This window comes from Cryptotermes secundus, unplaced genomic scaffold (assembly GCF_002891405.2).
Source record: "Cryptotermes secundus unplaced genomic scaffold, Csec_1.0 scaffold1674, whole genome shotgun sequence".
Taxonomy (NCBI): domain Eukaryota; kingdom Metazoa; phylum Arthropoda; class Insecta; order Blattodea; family Kalotermitidae; genus Cryptotermes; species Cryptotermes secundus.
The window spans coordinates 580974-604008 of record NW_019720598.1 but is presented as its reverse complement, the minus strand read 5'-3'; the positions used below and the strand labels follow the sequence as shown (position 1 = coordinate 604008).

The window sequence follows — 23035 nt, the reverse complement described above, 5'->3', positions numbered from 1 at the left end:
GGGGGGGGGGGGCAAGACTGTGATACTGACCACTATCTGCTGGTGGCAAAAGTTAGGGAGAGACAGACACTGAGTAAACAAACAATGCACAGATTTCATATGGAGAGGTTCAATCTCAAGAAATGCAAATAGGTAGGGAATAGAGAGCAGTATCATGTTGAAATCTCAAACAGGTTCACAGCTTTGGAAAACTGTCATTGACGTGGATATTATTATAGCTTGTAAAACTATGAGAGAGAATATCGAAATTTCAGACACAGAGAGTCTAGGTTATTACAAACTGAACAAGCAATAAGCCATGGGTCATTGAAGGATGTTCAGAATTATTAGCTCAAAGAGAAAATGTCAAACTACAGTAGTTATAGAATCCAAGCAAAATAAATGTGAATAATACATGAACAATATAAGACATGAAACAAACAGGAATTTCAGAAATAACAAAAAAAGGGATTATCCAAAAGACAAAATCAATGAGCTTGACCTCAACAGGGAGAACACTGGACACTCAACACTGGACACCTCTATAGAGGAATAAATTAATTTAATAGGGGTTACTAACCTAGAAGTAACTTAATGAAGAATGAGCATGGTAATCTGTTTGCAGATTCCCACAACATTTTGAATAGGTGGAAGAACCACTTCTCTGTTACTGAATGTACATAGAGTCAGTAATATTAGGCAGACAGAAATACGTACAGCCCAGTCATTAGTACCTGATCCTAGTACTTTTAAGGTTGAAAATGGTAAGGTATAAATTGCGAGGTAGTGATCAGATTCCAGCAGAAATGATTCAAGGTGAAATACCGTATTTACGCATGTATAGGCCGCACATTTTTTGTCAAAAATTCAAGAGGAAAACTGGGGTGCGGCTTATATTCGAAATATTCGAAATCACACTTCATTTAAAAAAAATTATATTCATAATTAGTAATACAGGGTGTAATACTCCTGAAATAATATTCCAAGAAAATTATTTTTTCTATAATTTCTGTCTGAAAATTGTGCTGCGGCCTATACATGCGTAAATACGGTATTGGGTCTAAGATCCATAAACTCATTAATTCTATTTTGAATATGGAAGAACTGCCTGATCACTGGAAAGAGTCTATTATTGTACCAATTGTGGCCGCGCCATAGCTCAAGTGGTTAGTCGCTGGCTTCCCACCGTAGCGGCCTGGGTTCGATCCCCGGTCTGGTCAAGTGGGATTTGTGGTGGACAAAGTGGCGCTGGGGAGGGTTTTCTCCGAGTACTTCGCTTTCCCCTACCAATCTTCATTCCACCAAATTCTCCATCATCATAATCACACGGGGCAGCCTACAATAGGCCAATCAGCGGCCGCCGTTCCAAGTGGACCCAGTTGGACTCCACACCCCACTAAGCGAATTAACTGTACTAATTCACAAGAAAGGAGACAAAACTGACTGTAGTAATTAAAGTGGGGTATCACTTCTCTGAACTTAATACAAAATGTTATCCAATATCCTTCTTTCAAGGTTAAGTCCACATGCAGATTAAATTCTTTGGGACCACCAGTGTGGGTTTCAGTGTAACAGATCAACTACTGATCAGATTTTTTTTTGCATTCATCCGATACTGGCAAAAAAAAAAGGGAGTATAATGAGAGTACATCAGCTATTCATAGACTTCAAGTTAATGATTCACTTAGGAGGGAAGTATTGTACAATATTCCCATAGAGTGAGCAATTTGGTATCTGTGAACTAAAGCTTGCATTTCATAAACACCAGTTATTCCAATTTTATATTTATGAAGAATTTATAAAGTGTGCTTTGAAAAACTGTTTGATGGAGAAGGGATCAATCATGAGTACTTGATTTGTATGAATGTGTGGACTTTTTACCTATCAGGAAACCTGAAAAAGCAGCTTACAGAAATTAACCACACTATTTGTAGGCATTGTGGAATCTAATATGCCTGTAAAATAAGATATCTCAGAAGTAGTTATATATACATGTGGTATTACTCTGCCAGGAACTGCAACAACTTGGATACCAAACTAGCCACTTTATAACAGATGTTATGGTTCTGTACCACTACTAAGCAGACTATTTTTTTGGGGGGGGGGGATTTTAAGATGTGTCAACTACCTTTTGTACATTCATGTAGGTGGGTATACCAAAAACCAAATATTTCCATATTTGCTTGTATTAATTCAAGTCTCTTTATATGAGATGAATGTCATATTTATGTAAATAAACCTTTCACAAATGACAGTCCACAAATAAACATCCTGGCATGAAGGCTGTACTGAATTATTTCATCAAAATTATGCACATTTAAGGGTTTGTCCAATATACTGCTGAAGTGTAGAATACAGTATAGGTCACATTAAACTGAGCTAAAGTGAAATAACTACACAAGGAAGAAGAAAACATGAGGGATCAGAAAGAGCTCTGTCAATTTGAATGATGTAGAATCCATACCACATTCTGAAAAGTTAAAAAGGTAGACCTGTCCCTTTGCTTAATTAAGCACCATGTCATGAAAGTATAGATCACCTGTGTGGTATAGTGGTCAGAATTCCTGGCTACAAATCCAGAGGTCCCGGGTTCAATTCCCAGTGCTACCAGATGTTCTGAGAAGCAGTGGGTCTGGAACGGGGTCCACTCAGCCACAGGAGGATAACTGAGGAGATATTTCAAGGAAATAGTGGCTCTGGTCTAGAAAACCGAGATTAACATCTGTGGTGATTTGTTGCTCTGACAACACGACACCCTCTATCAGCTAAAGTTGGCACTAACATCACCGACAAGCTGCGGTTACTTGGTCAGTATCCTCATGTCCTTAGGAGACCTCTGAGCAAAATTAGGCAACACATTTCCTGCCCAAGTAGTTTCCAATGCCTCTGGTAGATGGGGGAAGTATCAGGTACCGAGGGCCGACCTCATTGGCTGGACAGGGCTGATAGCACACAGCAGTACCGGTAGGGTATGGCGACAGTAGAAATTAAAGGGGGACGCACAATGGACCAATAACCGGTCTAAGTGCATGGGGAAACCCACCCCCTCTAATAATAATAATAATAATAAAATACTTGGTCAGTATAGTTCACTTGCAGACTACAGGCCATGGAGTTGGTCATGAAGATATATGGGGAATATAAGTAGATCTGAATGCATTTCTAACCTCTGCCCTAAATGGAAGTGAATGATCAGAATCATTCACTAATTGCTTTATCCTCAGGGAAAGAGACCCCAATAAACACTGCAGAGGGGACTCCCAGCATTACTTTATATCAAATAATACCAAATATGCAGCATCAACATAATGACATTAATGCCACACATAATGTCTAATGGCACCCTAAATGGCTGTCTTTTATATTCGTGTGTTTGTACAGAACAGTCGTGATGATCACATGCAGGGCTCCAGATATACAACTTAACTTTACAAGATACTTGCAGGAAATTCATTCATCCATACATAGTAGCATACTTCATATGAATATTTTTATATTCAATACTGGTCTCTTTTTAACTCATTTGTGGTGAATGGGTAACCACATTCGTGCAATCCTGACAACATGCATTCACTGACGAATTTCAGTTTCGGTTCCAAAATATTTTGAATTTAACCAATCACTAAAATTTGGTTTCTGTAACTGGCTAGCCTTAACACAAACTAATCTAATTTACCTAACATACTGGCCACCACAGTATAATGACATGCATCTTTCCAAATTTTACAAGTCATAATATTTCACCTATGAATTTTACATGGGTACACCAACAACTGATACAGGAAACACAATTAACACAGACTTACCGATGATTTATTCTTCCTGTTGCTGAGGATCAAACCATCATTCTCGATGTATGATGGCACAGGACCTTTTCGACCGCTAAAGTTGAAAACCATTGTGTTCTGTGGCTGATTCCAAGGTTTGTTATCCCACAGTCCCGAACCTTTGGCTTCACTAGTACTCTTAAATGTCACCGAGTCATTCACACTTTTCACACTATCACCTGTATGTCCCTTTGTGGGTTCCAACAACACCTTGCCTACAACAACATCATTCGCTGATTTAAGTGAGACTACAACTTTACTAGTTGGTTGTTCAATTGATTTTGTACGATTAATAAAGTTCTTTTCAATTTCACGATCTGTGAGTGAAGGAGGAGGTGAGGTGGGGTGAGAATTGTTAACAATTGGACGTATCACACAGACTTGTTTCATTTGGTTCTGAGGTGAGTCTGGAGACTTCACAACTGGTGCAACTGAGGTGGATTTCGCTGCAGTTAGAAAATCCCGTCTTTCCAGGGCAGGTGAAGTAACTTTTTGGTTCCGAGTAACAATCTTTGATGGAACTGAAGTCTGTCCAGTTGGCAAATAACTATTTGCACCCGGTAGGTATGATTTTGATTTGGTACTTGGAGTACTACTACCAAATTTGAACTCTACTGACATTCCATCTTTTCTGATATTGTTTAGTGCAGAGTTGGAGACAACTTTTGTAGCACCATCTACAGCATCAGCAGAACCATCACCATCATCATCATCATCATCTTCACCAGAACTATTATTTTCTCGAACAATCAAATCTTGTCCTGTAATTTTTCCATTTGTCAGTGGAGCAGGCATACAAATAGGATCATCAACCTGAGGCGATGGTATACCAATTATTTTTTTACCACTTTCAGTAGGTGAAGAGGATTTTAATTTTGTAGCTCCTGTTGGACCAACTAATGGAGACAAGGTATCTACTGCAAGTATCCTGCTATTCAGGGTTGGTGATGTGCTGTGTTGAACATCAGGAGGGAGTTGTGAAGGTGGAAACTTCCTTAGTGAATGAGTATTTGGAATATACTTTTCAGTGCTTATAACTGGCTTTGGTGATAATAATGGTTTTGTGTTTAATGAGCCTTTCAGTTCATCCATATTACTGCTGACTTTTGACAAAGACACGCCACCATGTTTATAAGGAGCCGATTTCAGTGACACACCTGGAGCTCTGGTCAGTCGTGATGTCTTCTTTGAAGATGTCCCTTCAAATATCTTCATTGTTTGTTTGACAACATCTGGCGGAGGTAACTCTGTTTCTTCAGAAATATTGGACGTTCTCTTCTTCTGCTGGAACATTGGTGCCTTTTCTTCACTAACAGTCTTCCTGTTACATTCAACCTTCATTTTATTTTCAACAATAACTATTTCCTCATTTCCTAGTGCCTTCAATAATCTAGTGTTATTCTTATTATAGTCCCTGAATTCTGGTTTCACAATATGATCACAAACAGGCAAATCACTTGGAATACTATGCCCTGTAGCAGCTTGAGACTTGGGGTCATATCGCAGAAGTGTTTCAACAGATCGAGCACGTTTCATGGAATCATTCCTGCGACTTGTAGGCCGATATCTCTGCTGGTTTTCTGATGTACATTCTGTCTTATTTGAGTTGTTAGTGGCATCCGTTCTCTTGGTAAATCTGTGCTGAGTTATCTGTGGTTTTCCTGTATCCGAGTCATTATCGAACATGTTTTCCAAGCTTGTCGCTCGCCTCAAATTCGATAGCGACGGCCTAACCCCTTTATTTTGGTTCTCTCTCAATGTCATGCTCATATATTTACATTTTAATTTGTTGACGATACCTGGTCCATACTGCAGTTCTTCACTTGAATCTGAATCACAATCATCATTGGAATGTTGACAATTGTTGTTTTCACCCATAACAAAGCGGTTTTTTGTCATGTTCACTACACAGTTGTCCACAATTGTCCTTGAAGCACTAGATACCTTCACATATTTCTCCTCCCCCATTCTGGAACGATATTTAACTGAATTCTGTTCAACTTCTATGTCCTGGCCGACGCCATTAATCACAACATCAGTGCCCCCTTCAACTCGATGATCCACCAGCCGCATGTTCCCAACTACTGAAGCTGAGACTGCTGAGGCAGAGGATGTGTCGTTAATGCGTCCTCTGGGGTGAAAGTCCGCTTGGGTTTGGTCTAGTACGCCCTTGTTCGAGGCTACTGCAGACGAATTGCAACGTTGCTGTTTCCCACTGACGTTTTCACCAGCTGTTGTTACTTCGGGATGTCTCACTGCGGTCACAACACTTGGGCAGGTAAGCTTCACTGAAGTGTTACCTGCAGGCAAAGCCCGTGCGAGAGCTCGTCGTCGTAAGATAAGCTCTCGCTTCCATTGTGGAATGCACTGATCCGCTACACCCCCGTTATCCTGCGAACCAGCTGATGCCATTATCAGTGTTTCCTGTCGGTTGTTATCAGCACCACAGCTTGCACCCTTTTACGACTTTTATTGGGTAATTTCTTTGCGAAGCACTGTCGGAGCGATTACACAACCGTCAAGTGAAAGGCGGCGCTATTGTGAGCAAAAAATCGTTAACTCGAAAGTAATTTAATCTCTCTGCTTCAATATACGTTCTGTCCCCGAACTTTAACAGATAAATACTGACACACCTGTACATTTGCAAAATAAGTCGCTGCTATTCACAAAGCAAATTATGTAAAACATACATATCGTAGCAACAAATCCAATAACCAATAAGGCGACTATTATGACGTCACACAGTTTAACCAGATCACCATCCAACACCATCTAACGGTAAATTTTCGAAGTAGCCAACACCGCCTGAGACCGACTTAGAAATATTAGTCGGTACAAGCTCAATATGTGGACGTATTTCTTGTTCTACCATTAACCCCCTGGACACGCGGTAGCGTAGTTGGTTTAGGCACCATGATACAAGCCGAAATGTCTCGGGATCGAATCACGATGAGGTCATTGAATTTTTTTTCAATTTACCTAGCCCTTCCAGCCGCACTATGGCCCTGGAGTCGACTCAGCCTCCAACAGAAATCAGTACCAGGAGTATTCTTAGAATATTCTTGGGGGTAAGGGCGGTCGGCGCGTAGGGCTGACAACCTTACCGCCATCTATGAGCCGATTGTCAAGAAAATGTGGGAATCTCAACATCTCACAACCTTATGGGCCTCCAAGGCCTGTTACAGGGATACATTTTTTTTTTACTTACCCTTAACCTCCATGGTTCAAGCCACTTTTGGTTTTCTGGAACCATGTTGTGAATATACTTGTTCAACCAGTTTATTAATATGTGTTCAGTGTATCAGAACCCAATGCTTTGGCCAACTCTAGCACAGTGTACGTCTATGATTACTGCCAATTAATGTTATCACTTATGTGACGCTTTGTAGTCTGCCAGAATACACAACTCTACAGTCCAAAAGACAGCAATTTTTATATTCACTGCCATGAGAACCTCAGGACTCACAACATTTGATGTAAAGAATTCTATCTACTAGTATATAATACCATGCAGTACTGTGAGTCAGCTGACAATTTGACTTTGGTTAGACTACATGGCATTATATCCCCAAATATCTCTCTGTTCTTAGTCACCTTTCCCAGCAACTGAAATCCAGCTGTGGGTTCGACTGTACTACTTGCTACCTTTATGGGAGATGACCTTAATTGTTCGAGTTCAATGAATTGACCACACATGAAACTGTTCCACCATACTAGAACTCATTCATAAAATTAATTTCATTCCAAGGTGAACATCAAAACACAAAATCCTATCTTTATAGGGGAAGGGATCTCAAAAATACCTCCCACAATGGAAAAACAGTGTTGCAATTCAACTTTTAGTCACAACAAAACAGCTTTTTATACAATAACTTGTTTCAAGAACATTTGGAGGAATGAAATTGGTCTCCTAGAATGTGCATTTAGTTATGACACCAATATGTATTTCACTAATGGAAACAAAGTAACAATTTCATGAGATGTTCAGCACAAATGAAGTGAAACAGAAATTAGGGGGGGGGGATTTTGTTGCTTTGGAACTGTTACCTTTATGGCAAGTTTCTTTATTGTAACGTACATGATATAGTAGATTTCTCTCTTATCAAGGTTAAAACGTTTTGGTAGCTTTGATATCATTTTTTGAAGGTATTCATCCACCACATACATAACACATACCTGCAAGATATCCTATGGATATTCCACATGCTCTACTTATATCATACATATTCTATGGATCTAAGTAATCCAACTAATGAATGAATGAATAAATGTATAAGTGGTAGGCCTTCTTGGCCCTTGCACTGTAACCACAGTGATCTCTTGTGCCTCTCCTCCTGATTATCCCCTCAAAAGTCCTGCGTTTCGAATGAAGCACAGGATTTTGTATGTGGAGATGTCAAAATTGTCACTTGGTTCCATAAAATATAGACCCAAGTGGCACAATCTTAAATAAGCTAAGGCCTCACATTCACACAGGATATGTGTGGCTGTTTCATTTTCTTCTTGGCACCTCTCACAAGTTGGACTGTTACTTAGTCCCAATTTGAAGAGGTGTCCTTTGAGGTGACAGTGCCCTATAAGTAGTCCTACCACCCATCGTAGCTAGTTCCTATTTAACTTCAACAGTTCCTTTGATCTTTTAGTAGAGGGTCCTCGTATGAGTCCCTTTGCTTGCCTGAGTCCAGTTAAGGATCCCCAGTATTTCTTGGATTCATATTTCTCCAGTCCCTGATTGCCTTTCTGGCAACTCCTGTAGCAATGCCACAGCCTGGTTCAGGTCCTATGACCAGATGTTCAGCTCCAATCTTGGCCAGTTGGTCTGCTATTTCGTTTCCAGCAATACCCTCATGCCCCAGCACCCATATCAGTTGTGCCCTGTTATGTTTGCCCAGTTGCATGAGGGTTTGGTGGCAATCCCAGACCAATTTTGAGTTGATCTGGTGTTTGTCAAGCGCTTTAAGTGCAGCCTGGCTGTCAGATAGAATGTAGATGTTCCTATTTCTGTAGTTCCTATCTAGATTCTTCATAATACATGCCTTAATGGCATTAGGTAATCCAACTTCCCACCCACCCATCTCCTAATTACACATGTGCATGCATGCACACACACACATGCACACAGAGTTTTTGATGTCATTTTTAAAATCCATGATGCCACTACTGATGTGTCCAGATGGTTTTGCTAACAATTAAAATATTGCTACTTGGATAAATTTGACTAAAACTGAGTTGATACCCCAAGATTTATAATGATGTTAGTTTTCAGTATTAATTTCAATATTGCCAAAATATGAAGGTGATATGCACTTTGGTTCATCTCAGTTCATTGGTTCTATGAAAATTTAACTGATGCTCATACATACCTTGTACACATTCACTGTACTGTAGAAATTCATAGTTTCATGTTTCATATTTACAGAAGTAAGCTAAAGATGTTGAATCTGATGGCATTCTGTTCAGATGATTTAGTCAATAAAAGTATAAAATATATACTTGAATGACAAATGACAGAAAATAATACAATTATAATAATTTTCACTAAATGAAAGGTAAATAAATTATTATTATTACCAAAATCATTTTAAGTGGTAGGACTCGTTAACCATTAATTTTAATAACATCCTGAAATTCAGAAAGATACACTGGAAAAGCTTTCATTTCGAAAACATTCTCTCAGCTGGTGTGCAGGGCTTCCCCCCACACCCCTTGCAACCAGTCTCACCAAACACATGCTGAAATGGTACAATCGAGTGTGTCACATATTTTCACGTTCACAAGGGAAATGGTGTTTGGTACTGAACAGGAAGAGGCATCTAAGGGTGACAGGTGGGAAGCAGCACTCTGGAAACAAGTAATTAAAAAATGAGAGTACTTTTGGGAGAGTTTTAGGAAAAGAAAACTCTGAAACTGAAATAAGGAGGGCCCCATTACATTATTTAGTAACTGATATGTTGCATAGTCACAAAGTTTACATCTATTATTGTACCTGTAATAAAATTCAAAGATGGTAAAACCTTTCTTTTCTGCATTTGAGTTATCTCAGATAAATAAAATATACTGCACATTCTGACACTGCCTGCCCCAGTTAACCTAATAATCAAGCTATACATCGTGTTCTATTTTTCCTCTTGAGTCAGATGAAACACTTGGCACTGAGCAGAATGGCAGGAGTGGTACAGGCAGATAAACTCTGCACCCAAGCAGCCTTGTGAATGAAGACTGCTTAATATGATATACAGAAATAAATCTTAAATTATTATTCAAGATAGTTTTTGCACATTTACTACCAACTAATAAATAATGGATTGAAGCCCATGATGCATATTAATATTATTATTTTCCAATCTTAAGCTTCTTTAATTACATTTACAAGATATCATGATTATGGAACTTGACTATCTAATGAAGGATATAAGAATTATATACATATTTACAAGAATAAGAACTTGTGAGCATATGAACAAAATTTTATCGAGAAAGATAATATACAGCATATAAATATATGTACAATAGAGAGTGTAGTGTTTATGTTTAATGTAAGTCTCTGTAATATTGATGAAAGTTTGTATGTTGCAGAATAGATCCCACACTGATATAAAAAATAAAGTCCATCATTTTTCTGGCTTTCCTTAGTTACTGCTGCAGACGAGCTCTTTAATTTTAACAGCAGACATGGTGATGTGGTAGATTTTGCAGGCTGTATCAGGCACAGTTAGTGAGAATCAGGGCCTGACTTTCACTAGATTTTTTAATGTACAATTCTCACAAGTTTTCTTTTGTTAAGATAAATTATCTTCTTTAGATTAGTTTTGCTATAACATGATTAATTAAAATCCTGTACATTTTGAACAGCTCTGAAGCATATGATTGAAGGGTGAGAAATAATAATTTACAATTTCTTTACTCTGAAATTTGGGGTACTGAACTCCAGGGAAGGCTGTGCTGTCTAAAATGCCTGTAATTTTTCTATATTGCTTCAAGAAGTGCACAAATAATATATTTATCATCAAGAAATAGGGGTATTAAGTCCCTGGTACTACAGGGCTGGCAGCTGAATTTTAACTTGGGGTAAGTGTATTTATATTGAAAAAATTCAGTACTCAACTAACTGGACAATGTGGTGGTGCTGTTACACTAATGCAATTATGATCTATAAAGGTTAAAGCCTTCTCTGTCATTATTATGATATGATTACATATTTATATCAGAAATTCTTTGTAAACGTTTTATCATAAGTATGAGTTACTTCTCAAACATCAGCAATTTTGTTTGGCTAGAAATAGTCATCTATAACTAGCTACAGTGACACCACAGAAATGACTCCTTCTAGAAGAGTCAAAAGTTGCTCAGCTATTCAAGAAATTCCCAACATTTTGTGGAAGCCAATTGCTCATTACTGGTCTCTATCCAGAGCTAGATGTACTCAGCCCACACACTCAAATACTGTTTCTTTGAGATCTATTTTAATATTATCCTCCCATCTCTATCGATCTTTCTAGTGGTCTCTTTCCTTCAGACTTTTCTACCAGAACTTTGTATGCACTTCTCTGCCGTCCCAAGCTTGCAATATGTCATGCCCATCTTACCCTCCTTGATTTTATTGTTCTACTAATGTTTGGTGAGAAGCACAAATTATAAAGTTTCTTATTATTCAGTATTCTCCAGCCTCCTAATATTTCATCTCTCATACATCCAAACGTTCTCCTTAACACCCTTTTCTCAAACACCTCAGCCTACATTCTGCACCTTAATGTGAAAGACCAAGTTTCATGCTGATAAAGAACTATAATTTTAATCTTAACATTATCAGGTAGCAGGTGAGCAGACACAAGTTTCTGAATTGAATGGTAGCAAGCATTTCCAAAATTTATTTTGCTCTTAATTTCCTAATGGATTAGATTTTGATTTCTTACTGGCACTGAAAATATCTTAATTTTGCCACATTTTCAAAGGATTTAGTAGCTACATTTCTGTTACAACTTTCTCCTATATTCTGAGGATAAGGTATAACATATACTTAGGTTTTTCTGTGTTAGTTCTAGACCAACCTCCTTACTAGTGTCTATTAGAGATGTTGTTTTTTTCTATAAGGCGTTCATGTTATCCCCAAATAACTTACTATTATCAGCATAGACCAGGAGCTGATGTGTCCCATTCAGTTTTATTCCTCATGGTATCTTCTAAAGTATAAGTTGAAAAGCAGTGTCAATAAAGCATCTCCTTGCTTCATACCATTCTGAATAAGAAATATACCAGACAAATGTTGACCGATATTGACAATGCTGACTTTGCTATACGTTTCATTTAAACGTATTTTAATTAGCCTAACTATGTTGTATTTTAGCGTTTTTTTGCGCTGATTCATATTCATAATGTGCATATATTGACAGTCTTCAAGTGCACACAATCCTATCTACCGCTTCTACGCTACATGTTTCGGCAGTATGCTGCCATCTTCAGGTGTATCGATCCGTCAACTATTTCACTGCTTGCCTTTATATGTCCATTTACAAACAATATTAAATTTGTATATGCCCTTATATAATAATAAAGTTTATGTATTTAAAACTTGTTAAAACCTATCATCTCATTCGTCATATTTTTAAATTCGTGTGTATTATTAATCGTCCATATGGGGGTCGTTCTTCTTATATTTCTAATGTTGTGTGTATATTATGTCTTATGATGTCTTCTACTCTTGTAGAACTAGCTTCGTGGGTATGCCACACTCATTGAGAATACTGTATAATACTTTCTTCCAAACTGATTTATGAGCTTTCATCAAGAATATGAATATCTGATGTATAGAGTCATCATATTTGTGATTTTTCTTCAGTTTCTAATGAATGAAAAGATTTAACAGTTGTTGATCTTTTACATTGAAACCCACACTGATGATCTCCAATAATTTTGTCTGCATATGGCATTGACCCTGAAAGAAGAATATTTAGTACAATTTTGTATGAAGTTCATAATCGCAATATTCCTCAATAATAACTACAGGCAGTTTCATAATTCTTGTCGTAAAATGGGTAAATACTAGACTTTTCCATGGCTGAGACAATTCTTTCATATTCCAAATAGAATTAATGAGTGAATTCTGTTCCTGATGAATTTATGGATCTCAGAATGTAATGTTTCACCTACTGCTTGAATCAGTTTCACTGGAATTTGATCCATACCTAGCAGTTTAAATCTTTTCAACTTTGCAATAGGCTCAAAAGGTATTGGTGATCAGCATATTCGTTACTACTTCTTTCTGATATAATGGTCAAAATAAGATGACAGATCTGGCTTATTATCACCACAAGTACCAAGGCAGGCAAAAGATGAAAGGGAAATAAAGCATTTATCTTTTTACCCATAAATATTATGGGTTCACAGAGACACCTAAGCGTGGATTCACACACTTTGGTCTGATTTGTAAGTTATTTTTGTGATAAGGTACATAACGACGAAGGAAAAGGTAAAGGCAAAGCTATCCCTGTAACAGGCTGTGGAGGTCCATGGGGATATGAGAGGTCGAGGTCCCCACATTTTCTAGACAGTCAGCTCACAGATGATGGTGAGGTTGTCAGCCTTACACTCTGGCTGCCCTTTACCCTCCAGAAAGATTCCTGGTACTCACTCATTTCTGTTACAAGCTGAGTCAACCTCAGGGCCATAGTGCTGCTGGAAGCATTAGATTAATTGAAAAATTCAGTGACCTCATCGGGGCTCAAACCCATGACCATCCAGCTTGTAGCATAGTGCTTCAACCAACTATGCTACTGCATGCCCCAATGATGAAGGTAATGTACTAAAGATATGTTTAATCATTATATTAAACAAATTTATTAATGTGTGGTATCTGTATCACTACCACAAATGTGAATGGTTTACATTATGTTGGGCTGTTACATTTTTCACATCCTGATGGGGAAGATGTGTTGAAAGTTGTATGTCCTGTGTGTTCAGCATGCACTGCCATTAACAACAGTAACTGGATTTTACGCTCGAGTACATGCTTTTTTTTCCCCCACAGTCTGTCTTACCTGTCAGTAAATTTAAATCTACTGTATAAGCCACTCACAAATGTGTCTTGTTTATATTTAGCTACATTATAGACATTTTCATAGGGTCTGCATTAATGCCAGAGAAGGTGTTCAGTGACTTGAGCCTAGGGACTGTACTGTGTTGCTTTAGCACTGACACAACATGATGAGGGAGGTATACACTATGTGAATGAAAGCGAAAGAATATGAACATCCAAATTTTTCCAAATATTTTTTTCATTATTTGATAACCCTGTCTACACTGCAAGGAACATTAACATTCTGCCAGGTTTGGCGTTGTTTTCACTTTTGTGCACGCAGCTGAAGTTTTAATATTTCTTATATATTTTTATATACCTGTTTCAGAATTTACATCTCCTGATTTTGCTGTTCATGCCTGAATGATGGCAACAGAGAATAAATTTCCATCTTAAATTCCCCACGATTTGCAACCAAGCACATGGCTATATTTTCTGTCCGCTCTATGCACAGGGATTCTTTACATTGTTCTGCCAGCAAAATGGATGATGGGGAACAAACCATTCTTTTGTCTTCATTGACACTCTTCACATTAACTGAATTTGGGGGGTTGCTGGCCTTTATTCACTTTTGTTCACAACATGCATACCCACTTTGAACAAATCAAGTATGCACAGAATAAGAACACAGAAACAAAAGAGTACACTATTTAGTAACATAGAAAAGAGAAACAGATCATGGCAAACTGATTCAAAACGACAGTTACTTCCAATATACACAAAGAAGAAAAATTATATATGCCCCACCAAAACATTTACGTATAAATAGCCTAATTACCAACATAACGCACAATGGAAAGAATTCGCAGTCTTTTTTTTAGTATTTTGTATTCTCCATATAGAATGGCACACCTCAAGATGCTACATTTTCTCTTTAAATGAAGCTGGTAAAATGAGTAATATGTCAAGTAAATTTATTGTCTTGTTTGCCATCTCATGGGCAGACAATAATATTTCCTGTTTAAAAAGACTGTTATTCACTTTTCTAGTTGTAATTTCAGTTTATATTCAACTTTCATAAACTACAGAGATATATTTGTGTGGAACAAATAAAATCTAACAGACCCAATAATGTGGCTGTTCCAAATTTATATAAAGTAAATAAGTAAAGTAAAGCTATCCCTGTAACAGGCCGTGCAGGCCCATACAGTTGTGAGACGTTGAGGATCCCACCTTATCTAGACAGTCAGCTCAAAGATGGCAGTAAGGTTCTCAGCCTTACGCGCTGGCTGCGCTTTACTCCCAAGGAAAATTATTTAATTAATTCCTGGTACTCATTTCTGTTAGAGGCTGAGTTGACCCCAAGGCCATAGTGTGGCTTGAAGGATTAGGTCAATTGAAAAAAATCCAATGACCTCATCGGGACTTGAACCCGCACCCTTTCGGCTTTTAGCATAATGCCTCAACCAACTATGCAACATGTGCCCCATTCAAATTTGTATAGGATAAAAAATATTCATGACACTTGCAGCTGGAGTAAACATGGAATAACAAGGAAGACAGTTTACAGAATAAAATTAAAAGCACATTTAGGAGACTGTTAAACAAGATACATCAAAAGTTAAAAACGCTGATACTATATTTAAGAATAAATATATTGTTAAACCTAAGCTGAGAAAAGAATGCAGCACAAAAGTGCAAAGACCCTGAAAATCAGATAACTCATCCTGAATTTGTTTAATACTCAGAGAACTGTCATGCTGTACAGCAGTGATTTTAAGTTTATACCCATGAAAATTCAATGATTTCTTGCTGATAATCTGAGTTCTGTCAAAGAGTGTTCATCCAATTTTATATCTGGTTCTACTGTTAGGAAATGACCATAAAAAGTATCTTAATATATCAAATGTATGATGCATATACAAAAGAGAGGCATAAATGCTTTCTCTAAAGTATGGCCACTTTTTGTTACCTAGTATTTAAAACATGCAAAATTCTCATCCAACAGACAAGAATTTCAATGAAAATTAACACTTTCTGAAGTTATTTGAAAACAAAATTTGTGATGTGCATTATGTTCAACCACTATGCAGTTTTCCCAGCCACCACTAGCAGCGCTGCCCTTCATCTTCCCTCATGCTTGTGCCATTACAGCAGAGGTTTAGCTGGGTTTGTAATTGTGTAACTCTATATGTATCCAAACTCCTATATTGCCTGAGAAGACTCCCACATAAGAACTAAAATGAAATGTACTGTTTTGACCCGGTATTGCAGTATTGTGGTATTCACTGCAACCAAGCCCTTAAAAACTATTTTTAATATTAATTTTAAAAGACCGAAAATGTGATTCACATAAAACTCCACCCCATATATTTGATTGACTAATTATGTGCTTAAACTAACCGCTCATGTATATAGATGAACACTCTTTATTGAAGAAGTTCAGTATTTACCAGAAAGTGGCTTGTGGAAATTTGAGAACCCCATTAGTAATTGATTGTGACTTCCTGTGATAATTTATGCGTTGTCCATTACATATACTTCAGTAATATGTATCAGCAATGTTTACGGTAAGTTGAAATAAACTACATCTTTGCACCCTATTGCAGTTGTTTGATTTATTACTTTACTGCTTTTTGCTCCAACCTACTACCATTAACCAAGGGTTGCTTTCTTATATTGGAAAGATATTTTGTCTCAACTCTTCTGCATTCCAAGGCAATGAGCAAGAGGAGACAAGCAACAAATGATATTCAATATTGGATAGCTTGTATATTCACACCAAAGAAATCAGAACATTCCATCCTTTGTGAACATGTTGGTGAATGAAGTGGTCATTGCATACAACATATTGTGGAAAATGAAGAATCACAAAAAGGGGGTTAAATGCCCTTGAGTGTACTTGCTTTGTGTTAATAATTAAAATCAGCATCTATACTAATGCTTTTCAGCTACATCCTGTGTTGAGTAATCTGGAATGAAACAGTCACAGAGGCATTGATATATTTCTGCTATTTGCATGAATTCAATATTCCATTGTTCTTCTGAGCCATAATTATTGTCTGCTGTAATACACACTGCCTTACACTGCATACTTGGAGGGAACACTGTTCACAACAACAGCCACAAGCAACAAGCAACATGAGATGATACAGCAAATAAATTTCTTACTATCTGCACTGTATATGATTTCAGGACATTTCTAGTTGTGATGTCACAGTCTTACCAGTGTGAATATGTGTCATTAAAATACATTCAGTTACCAAAAGCAATATCTGCAGTTGATTGTTGCCTGTTCTGTCTTATTATTTTCTTCATGCCTTTAGTGACAAGCAGTATATCTAGTGCATTCTACAGTTTATAGTTTCTTACAGGGTTTCAAGTGTACAGCTCTGTTATATATATATATGTCATGTTTAATTTCAGATTTAATGGTAGAATGTTCCTTAGCCTTTCAGTTTTAATTCAGAGCACAAAAATGGCATAATTATGGAAGCTGGATCATCTGGAGCATAACATATAATTCATATTATATTTCCAAGTCTCAGTGTGTTAATGAAATCGTTTAGAATATATTAATAATAGAGTTGTTATGCAGTTTGCCAGGTAGAAATGGAGGCAGTACGTGCTCCCAGGAGGAGGCCACCTATTCACAACATAACTGCAAGTCATTAATTAACAGTAACTTAATTGTACATTACCTAATATCTATTGAATAATAAATTGTTTTGTATATATTTACCCATATTGTCGACTTTCTGCCAGGTCATTGACCCAGAACCTTTCTAGACTGGTATTTGTAGGATTTTGATGAGAATATACTGCCAAGTTAATAATTTATTCAGTAATTAAAAACATAAATAAGCTGATACTTTCCACTGTGTGCAGAAGGGAGTACATGCATCAACCATGTATTCTCTTGTAGGATTTGAGGTTCTCACAGCAGTGGGTATGAAGAGTACTACCTTCTGGTATATAACGCCGTGTAGTCCGTTGAAAGTCAACCGACGTTTAGGGGGAACATATTGCCTCTATCTTGAGGGTCAAATAGGCCGAGGAAGATACCAGCATGAAAGCAGGTGGCAACAGACTACACAGCATTATATCCGGAAAGGTAGTACTCTTCATGCATTCTTTTTATTTTATCATGAAAATCATGCCCAGCCATCTGTGCCCCATTTATAATGCTACTAAAACCTATCCCTTTCTGATACATCATGATCAGCTGTATTATCATAGTCCTGTTATTCTTGTTATTTCAGATGTTGCATCATATGCTAGCAAACAAAAAACAGATAAGAAGGAATTTAGTTATCATCACGTAAATTGAACAAAAATTTAGCTTTCCAGCAGACTCATTGATTAAGAAGAGGCCAATCAACAGTTTTGTGTTAATGAATTATGAATCTTCAGATGTGGTAGATAGCTATGCTGAAGGCAACCAGATCTTTTTAAAAATAAAGAAATTAAAAATACCACTGCTGCATAACAGAGGCCATGCAAGGAAGAAATAAGTTCTCTTCCTCAAGCAAAGACATTCCAAATCAGATATGCAGTAGAATGAAAGAAATATCTGATAATATGTCATAAATGTTGGTATTCTGGCAGAGATTGAAGCCATATTTAATTATTCTTATAGTAATTTTATCACTGGTAATATATTTCTCACTAAATTTCTGAAACAATACTTACAAACAATGAAATTATATATATACATATATATATGAATAAATATATATATATGAATATCTATGAGTAAGGGTCACATGTGCCCTTCAGCCTGTATGTTTGACACCCTTTTTGTATTTTATGATTAGTTTGCTTCAAGGGCTGTTACAAATATCAACTGCTTGTCTTCACCTTTAGCAAAGAGGCAGTTATTAGACACACTTCACATCTGTTATTTCCAAAACATCTTGTATTGGCAGACCTGAACAGTGTTCTAGTGAAGCAGTAAAATGCTGTTCTGAGAAATCATAATTCTACCACGTTATAATTCCGACTTCCATAATGCTTCCTCCTTCACATTTGAGTTCTTTGGTTCTGAGTATACATATTCAGTCAGAATTGCAGTTATTCAGGACTTATTTTCAGAGTTTGTTGAGAGATGTAGTGGTAGTATTTTCGTTTTCCCATTCACTGCCACAGATAGGTCGAGCAGGATAATACACACATGGTCCAGGAGATGGTGCACGTGGTATTCTAGTACTGCAATGCATACTGTTGCTATTTCCACTTGTTGTGCTACCATTTCGGACAACAGTGGTGCCAGTGCGATGAAGGTGGTACATGTGACTGTTCCTAAGAGAATAATTCCTACCATCTCCATTGGACACAACACTATCATCATGAGTGTTAGCATCAGGTGAGTCCCTTCCACCAACACCCATCCATCCACGGGAGCAAAACAGTTTCAGAAACAGTCGTTTGAACTTCTCCCCAAATATAACATATATAATGAAATTCACAGAGGAGTTTATAGTGATCAGCATGTCACTGGTTCGAACTACTTGATCCAGTGGGCTGCCATAAAATGCTTCAAGTACATTGTTAACTAATGCCAGGATGTTGCACAGGAAGAAGACAACCACCACACATAATAGCATGGTAGCCAATCCAATCTCTTTCTTTTGCTGTCGTGACAGACGCTGACGTTCTTGGTTTGCACGACGTACCTGTAACACCCACATATGAAAAAGATAAAAATATGGATCTCTTTATGAAATATATTACAGTGGTATCAGAAAGTAACTATTAGCTTTAAAAAGCCTGCTTTGTGGAGTTAATTAGTTACCCCGTAGAAACCATTTGCAAAATGGCATGGTTCTCCGAAGCGTTCACTAAATTTATTATGGTGACCTACAGGTGGCCAAGTTTTACAAAGGTGGGCTGTAACCAAGAATATGACAGAATAGCCAGCAGCCACCGGAATAGCCACCGGAATAGCCACCGGAATAGCCACCTTAGCTGCTCTCTATAATCTGTTTCATAAGCTGCAAGGCTCCTGCCATGGATTTAAATTACAGTCATTTTCTTGGTTTAAAAGAACAGCAATATATTTTTCAGTTCTCCTTTGGTACATTAAACTTTTTCCTAACCAGCACCAATAATCAGGCTTGGAAATGACTTTGAAAAATTATTTTCCAAAACATTATTCAACAGACATGGAGGCAGCCATTTCTCAGCACACAGACTAAGTGCAGAAATGCAAAATAATTTTTGTGCTCTTGATAATTAACAACTAAGTTTACTTTATCATTTACCTGTTGGTAAATGGCAGCATTGAGGACTGCTAGACTGGTAAATGGGAGGAAGTAAATAAAAATGAGGTAAAGCCAGTGGATGTAAATGGAGATGTAGACAGGGTTGTCTCGGAGCTGGGTCATACTGACTTCATACAAAGTTGTGTTGTATTTGGAATCATAAGTCAGTTCCACAAGTTGCACTTCCCAGAAACGTGGCAGATTGTACAGGGTTGAGAACACAATGATGAGAATGACATACAGACGTGCTCGCCCATATGTGCACATAGACCTTGCTTGCAGAGGGTGACACACAGCAACGAAGCGTTCCAGGGTCACAGTCAGTGTCAAGTACACTGACACAGTTTGTGCAATGAGGGCAAGTGGATAAATGACACGTACCAGATGTGGGTAAACCTTAACAAAAGGAAATATTTATGATCAGTTACATGAAAAAATATACACATTTAAAATCTTACCTGTTTACTATATGGGTGTGAAACTTGGTCTTTTACAATAAGGAAAAACACAGATTGAGAGTGCCTGAGAATAAGGTGCTGAGGAGAATATTTGGATTTGTGAGAAAGAAAGTAAGAGGAGGATGAAGAAAACAGCATAATGAGAAGCCTTACAATTCATATGCATTACCATATTTTATTCATTAATTAATTAATTCATTTATTCAATGGCTCTACAGCCCTCTGTTGGGCCCTGGCCTCTTCTTTACTTTTATAATCTTCTTTATGCAGACAGTAGGACTCCTTGGACAAGTGATCAGCCTGTCACAAGGCCACTACCTACACACAGGACAACACAGATAAACGCACACACAGACATCCATACCTTGAATAGGATTCGAACCCACAATCCCAGCGTTCAAGCAAGCAAAGGTAGTTTATGCCTTTGACTGCATGGCCACCATGCTCAGCGCCATATTTTATTAGATTGTGCCTTTGACCACATGGCCACCATGATTGGATAGACACCATATTTTATTAGATTGTTCAAAGCAAAGAGGATGAGATTGGTAGGACATGTAACATTCTTAAAATCTGAGAAATGTGTACCAGATTTTACTCAGCAAACATGATGGGAAAAAGTCAGTTGTGAGACAGTAGCGATGAGGATTAATATCAAGATTTATCTTCAAGAAACAAGTTATGAGAGTGTGAAATGGATTCAGCTTGTTCTGGAGATGACACAGTAGTGGGCTACAAAATATTTTTTTGTACACTATGAATAGATTTGCTATTATATTTTATTTTAAAATATTTATATCTGAATAGTATAAATTCATGTTCTTGAAGATTACACAATTTTGGCAATAATTTTTCCTGTCCAGAGGAATCTGTCCAATTATTAATAGTCCACATTGGACCTAATTCAATACTTTCATAAATTTGTTTTCCATCTATGCCATGGACTAAGTTCTTGGTATGTTACAGCTACTGTTATTAAAACTGTTCATCCAATCCTTTGTCTGATGTCCCTGACATCATTTACTCTTTGGTTTATTCTGACATCAGTGTAAAGATTTAGTTTACTGACCTTCTTTCCATATTTTCTGGCCATTTATTTTAGCTTTTTCATTATTGTATTGAGAGCCATTCCCTGTTCTTCTTTAATATTTTTGTTACATTTATGATACATGAGTGTGTTTCCTGTGACTACTGTGAGGCAATACGTTTAGACAGTCTCTATTTTCATCAAAGATGAGAAGTATTATATTTTTAAATAACCCAAAGAACTGTCTTGATTTTGATAGGAGATTTATTCTAAGAACAGATAAGGTGATTGATTTAAGTTGTATGTCCTACTATTAAGCCAAAGCAGATTAAAATATTTGTAGATATTTCTGAATTGTTGAAAGCAATAAATGAATGTTCAAATATACATTTAATATTATTTGGAATAAAATATGCCATTCGTTAGTTTTGGTGGAAAGTCGGATTCTTATCCTAGATCCCATCAGCACTCTTCACAGTGAGTCTGAACCCAGCAACACACAATCTTTGCAAACTCTTGCTTAGTCTTACCTTGAAATAATATATGAACAAGTATCCTGTATACTTGAAGATGGCTGGAATACCAAACAGCAGGACAGATGTTATAATGAGCACAGTGTCACATCTTGCTAAACCAATCAAAAGATAGTTAATAGAAGATTTCATCTGAGGACGCGAAAGAATGATCATAGAAATGATATTACCAAATATACCCAGAATACCAATAACGTTCAGTAGCACACCATTCGTCACAAACTCATATAAAATCTTCCTTTTGTCCTCATCATTGGATTCTTCATACAACAATCCACTTAGGTTCAGAGTGTTACTAATGTTCATTCTGCTTCTGGCCTGTTGTCAACCCACACTAGCAAGTTTCTAAAATGTCACTAGAATTTGAAACAAAACATTTCCTTCCAGTGGTTTTTATCGTCTGAATGACAGATCTGATGAGGACTGCAAGGTGAAATATGTCAGCCATTGCATTATCATCATATCAGGTCAGGCAGGTACTATAATTTTTCTTTACAAATAAAATATTAGATTACATCTTGAACTATAACATTTAGATGCAATATTATATTTTGAATTTACAGTGTTGAAGGAAACCAAGAATTGTGTGTAAACTCAATGGATCCATCATTCTGATGTTGGATTATATCTTTCACTAACAGATCTTCTGCTGATGGGCAAAGGTGGTGCTATGAGATGAATGCATATCTTCAGTGGGAATGTTGCTCATCAAACTCTGCTCTTTATCACTGACTGCCTGTAAAAAGAAGATACAAGGATGTTAGAGTCTCTTATGATTAGGGAGACAAAGTGAAATATAGTACAGGCAATATAAACAATATACATATCAAATGTAAAGCAATTAAAATGTTCAGTTAATCACGTGTCCCCATTTTCCCTGACATAAACAAAGTATTCTGATATGGATGTGGAATTTCATGTTGCACTCTAAGAAAT

At 37.2% G+C, this 23035-nt stretch overlaps 2 protein-coding genes and 1 long non-coding RNA gene across 4 annotated transcripts in view; 1 reads left to right on the top strand and 2 right to left on the bottom strand.

Annotated features, from left to right (window-relative positions):
• Positions 1-6517, bottom strand: part of LOC111870382 — a 113190-nt gene extending 106673 nt beyond the window's left edge. Inside the window, exon 1 of the mRNA XM_023862628.2 lies at positions 3786-6517. Coding sequence (XP_023718396.2) covers positions 3786-6218 — 2433 coding nt within the window. The 5' untranslated portion in view covers positions 6219-6517. The remainder of the gene's footprint in view (positions 1-3785) is intronic.
• LOC117282796 lies at positions 6003-22822 on the top strand. Of its 2 annotated transcripts, none has more exons than XR_004513676.1 (2): positions 6003-6084; positions 22487-22822. It is a non-coding gene; the product is annotated as an uncharacterized LOC117282796 (long non-coding RNA). The 2 variants fall into 2 exon arrangements; XR_004513673.1 differs by lacking the exon at positions 6003-6084 and adding an exon at positions 19101-19183.
• LOC111870387 (FMRFamide receptor) lies at positions 17641-22493 on the bottom strand. Its single transcript, XM_023862640.2, has 3 exons — positions 22097-22493; positions 20082-20477; positions 17641-19493 (listed from the first exon to the last, which is right to left on the bottom strand). The coding sequence occupies exons 1-3, from the start codon at positions 22403-22405 to the stop codon at positions 18909-18911; spliced, it is 1290 nt and encodes a 429-aa protein (XP_023718408.1). The 5' UTR covers positions 22406-22493; the 3' UTR covers positions 17641-18908.
• Positions 22823-23035: the final 213 nt, after the last annotated feature.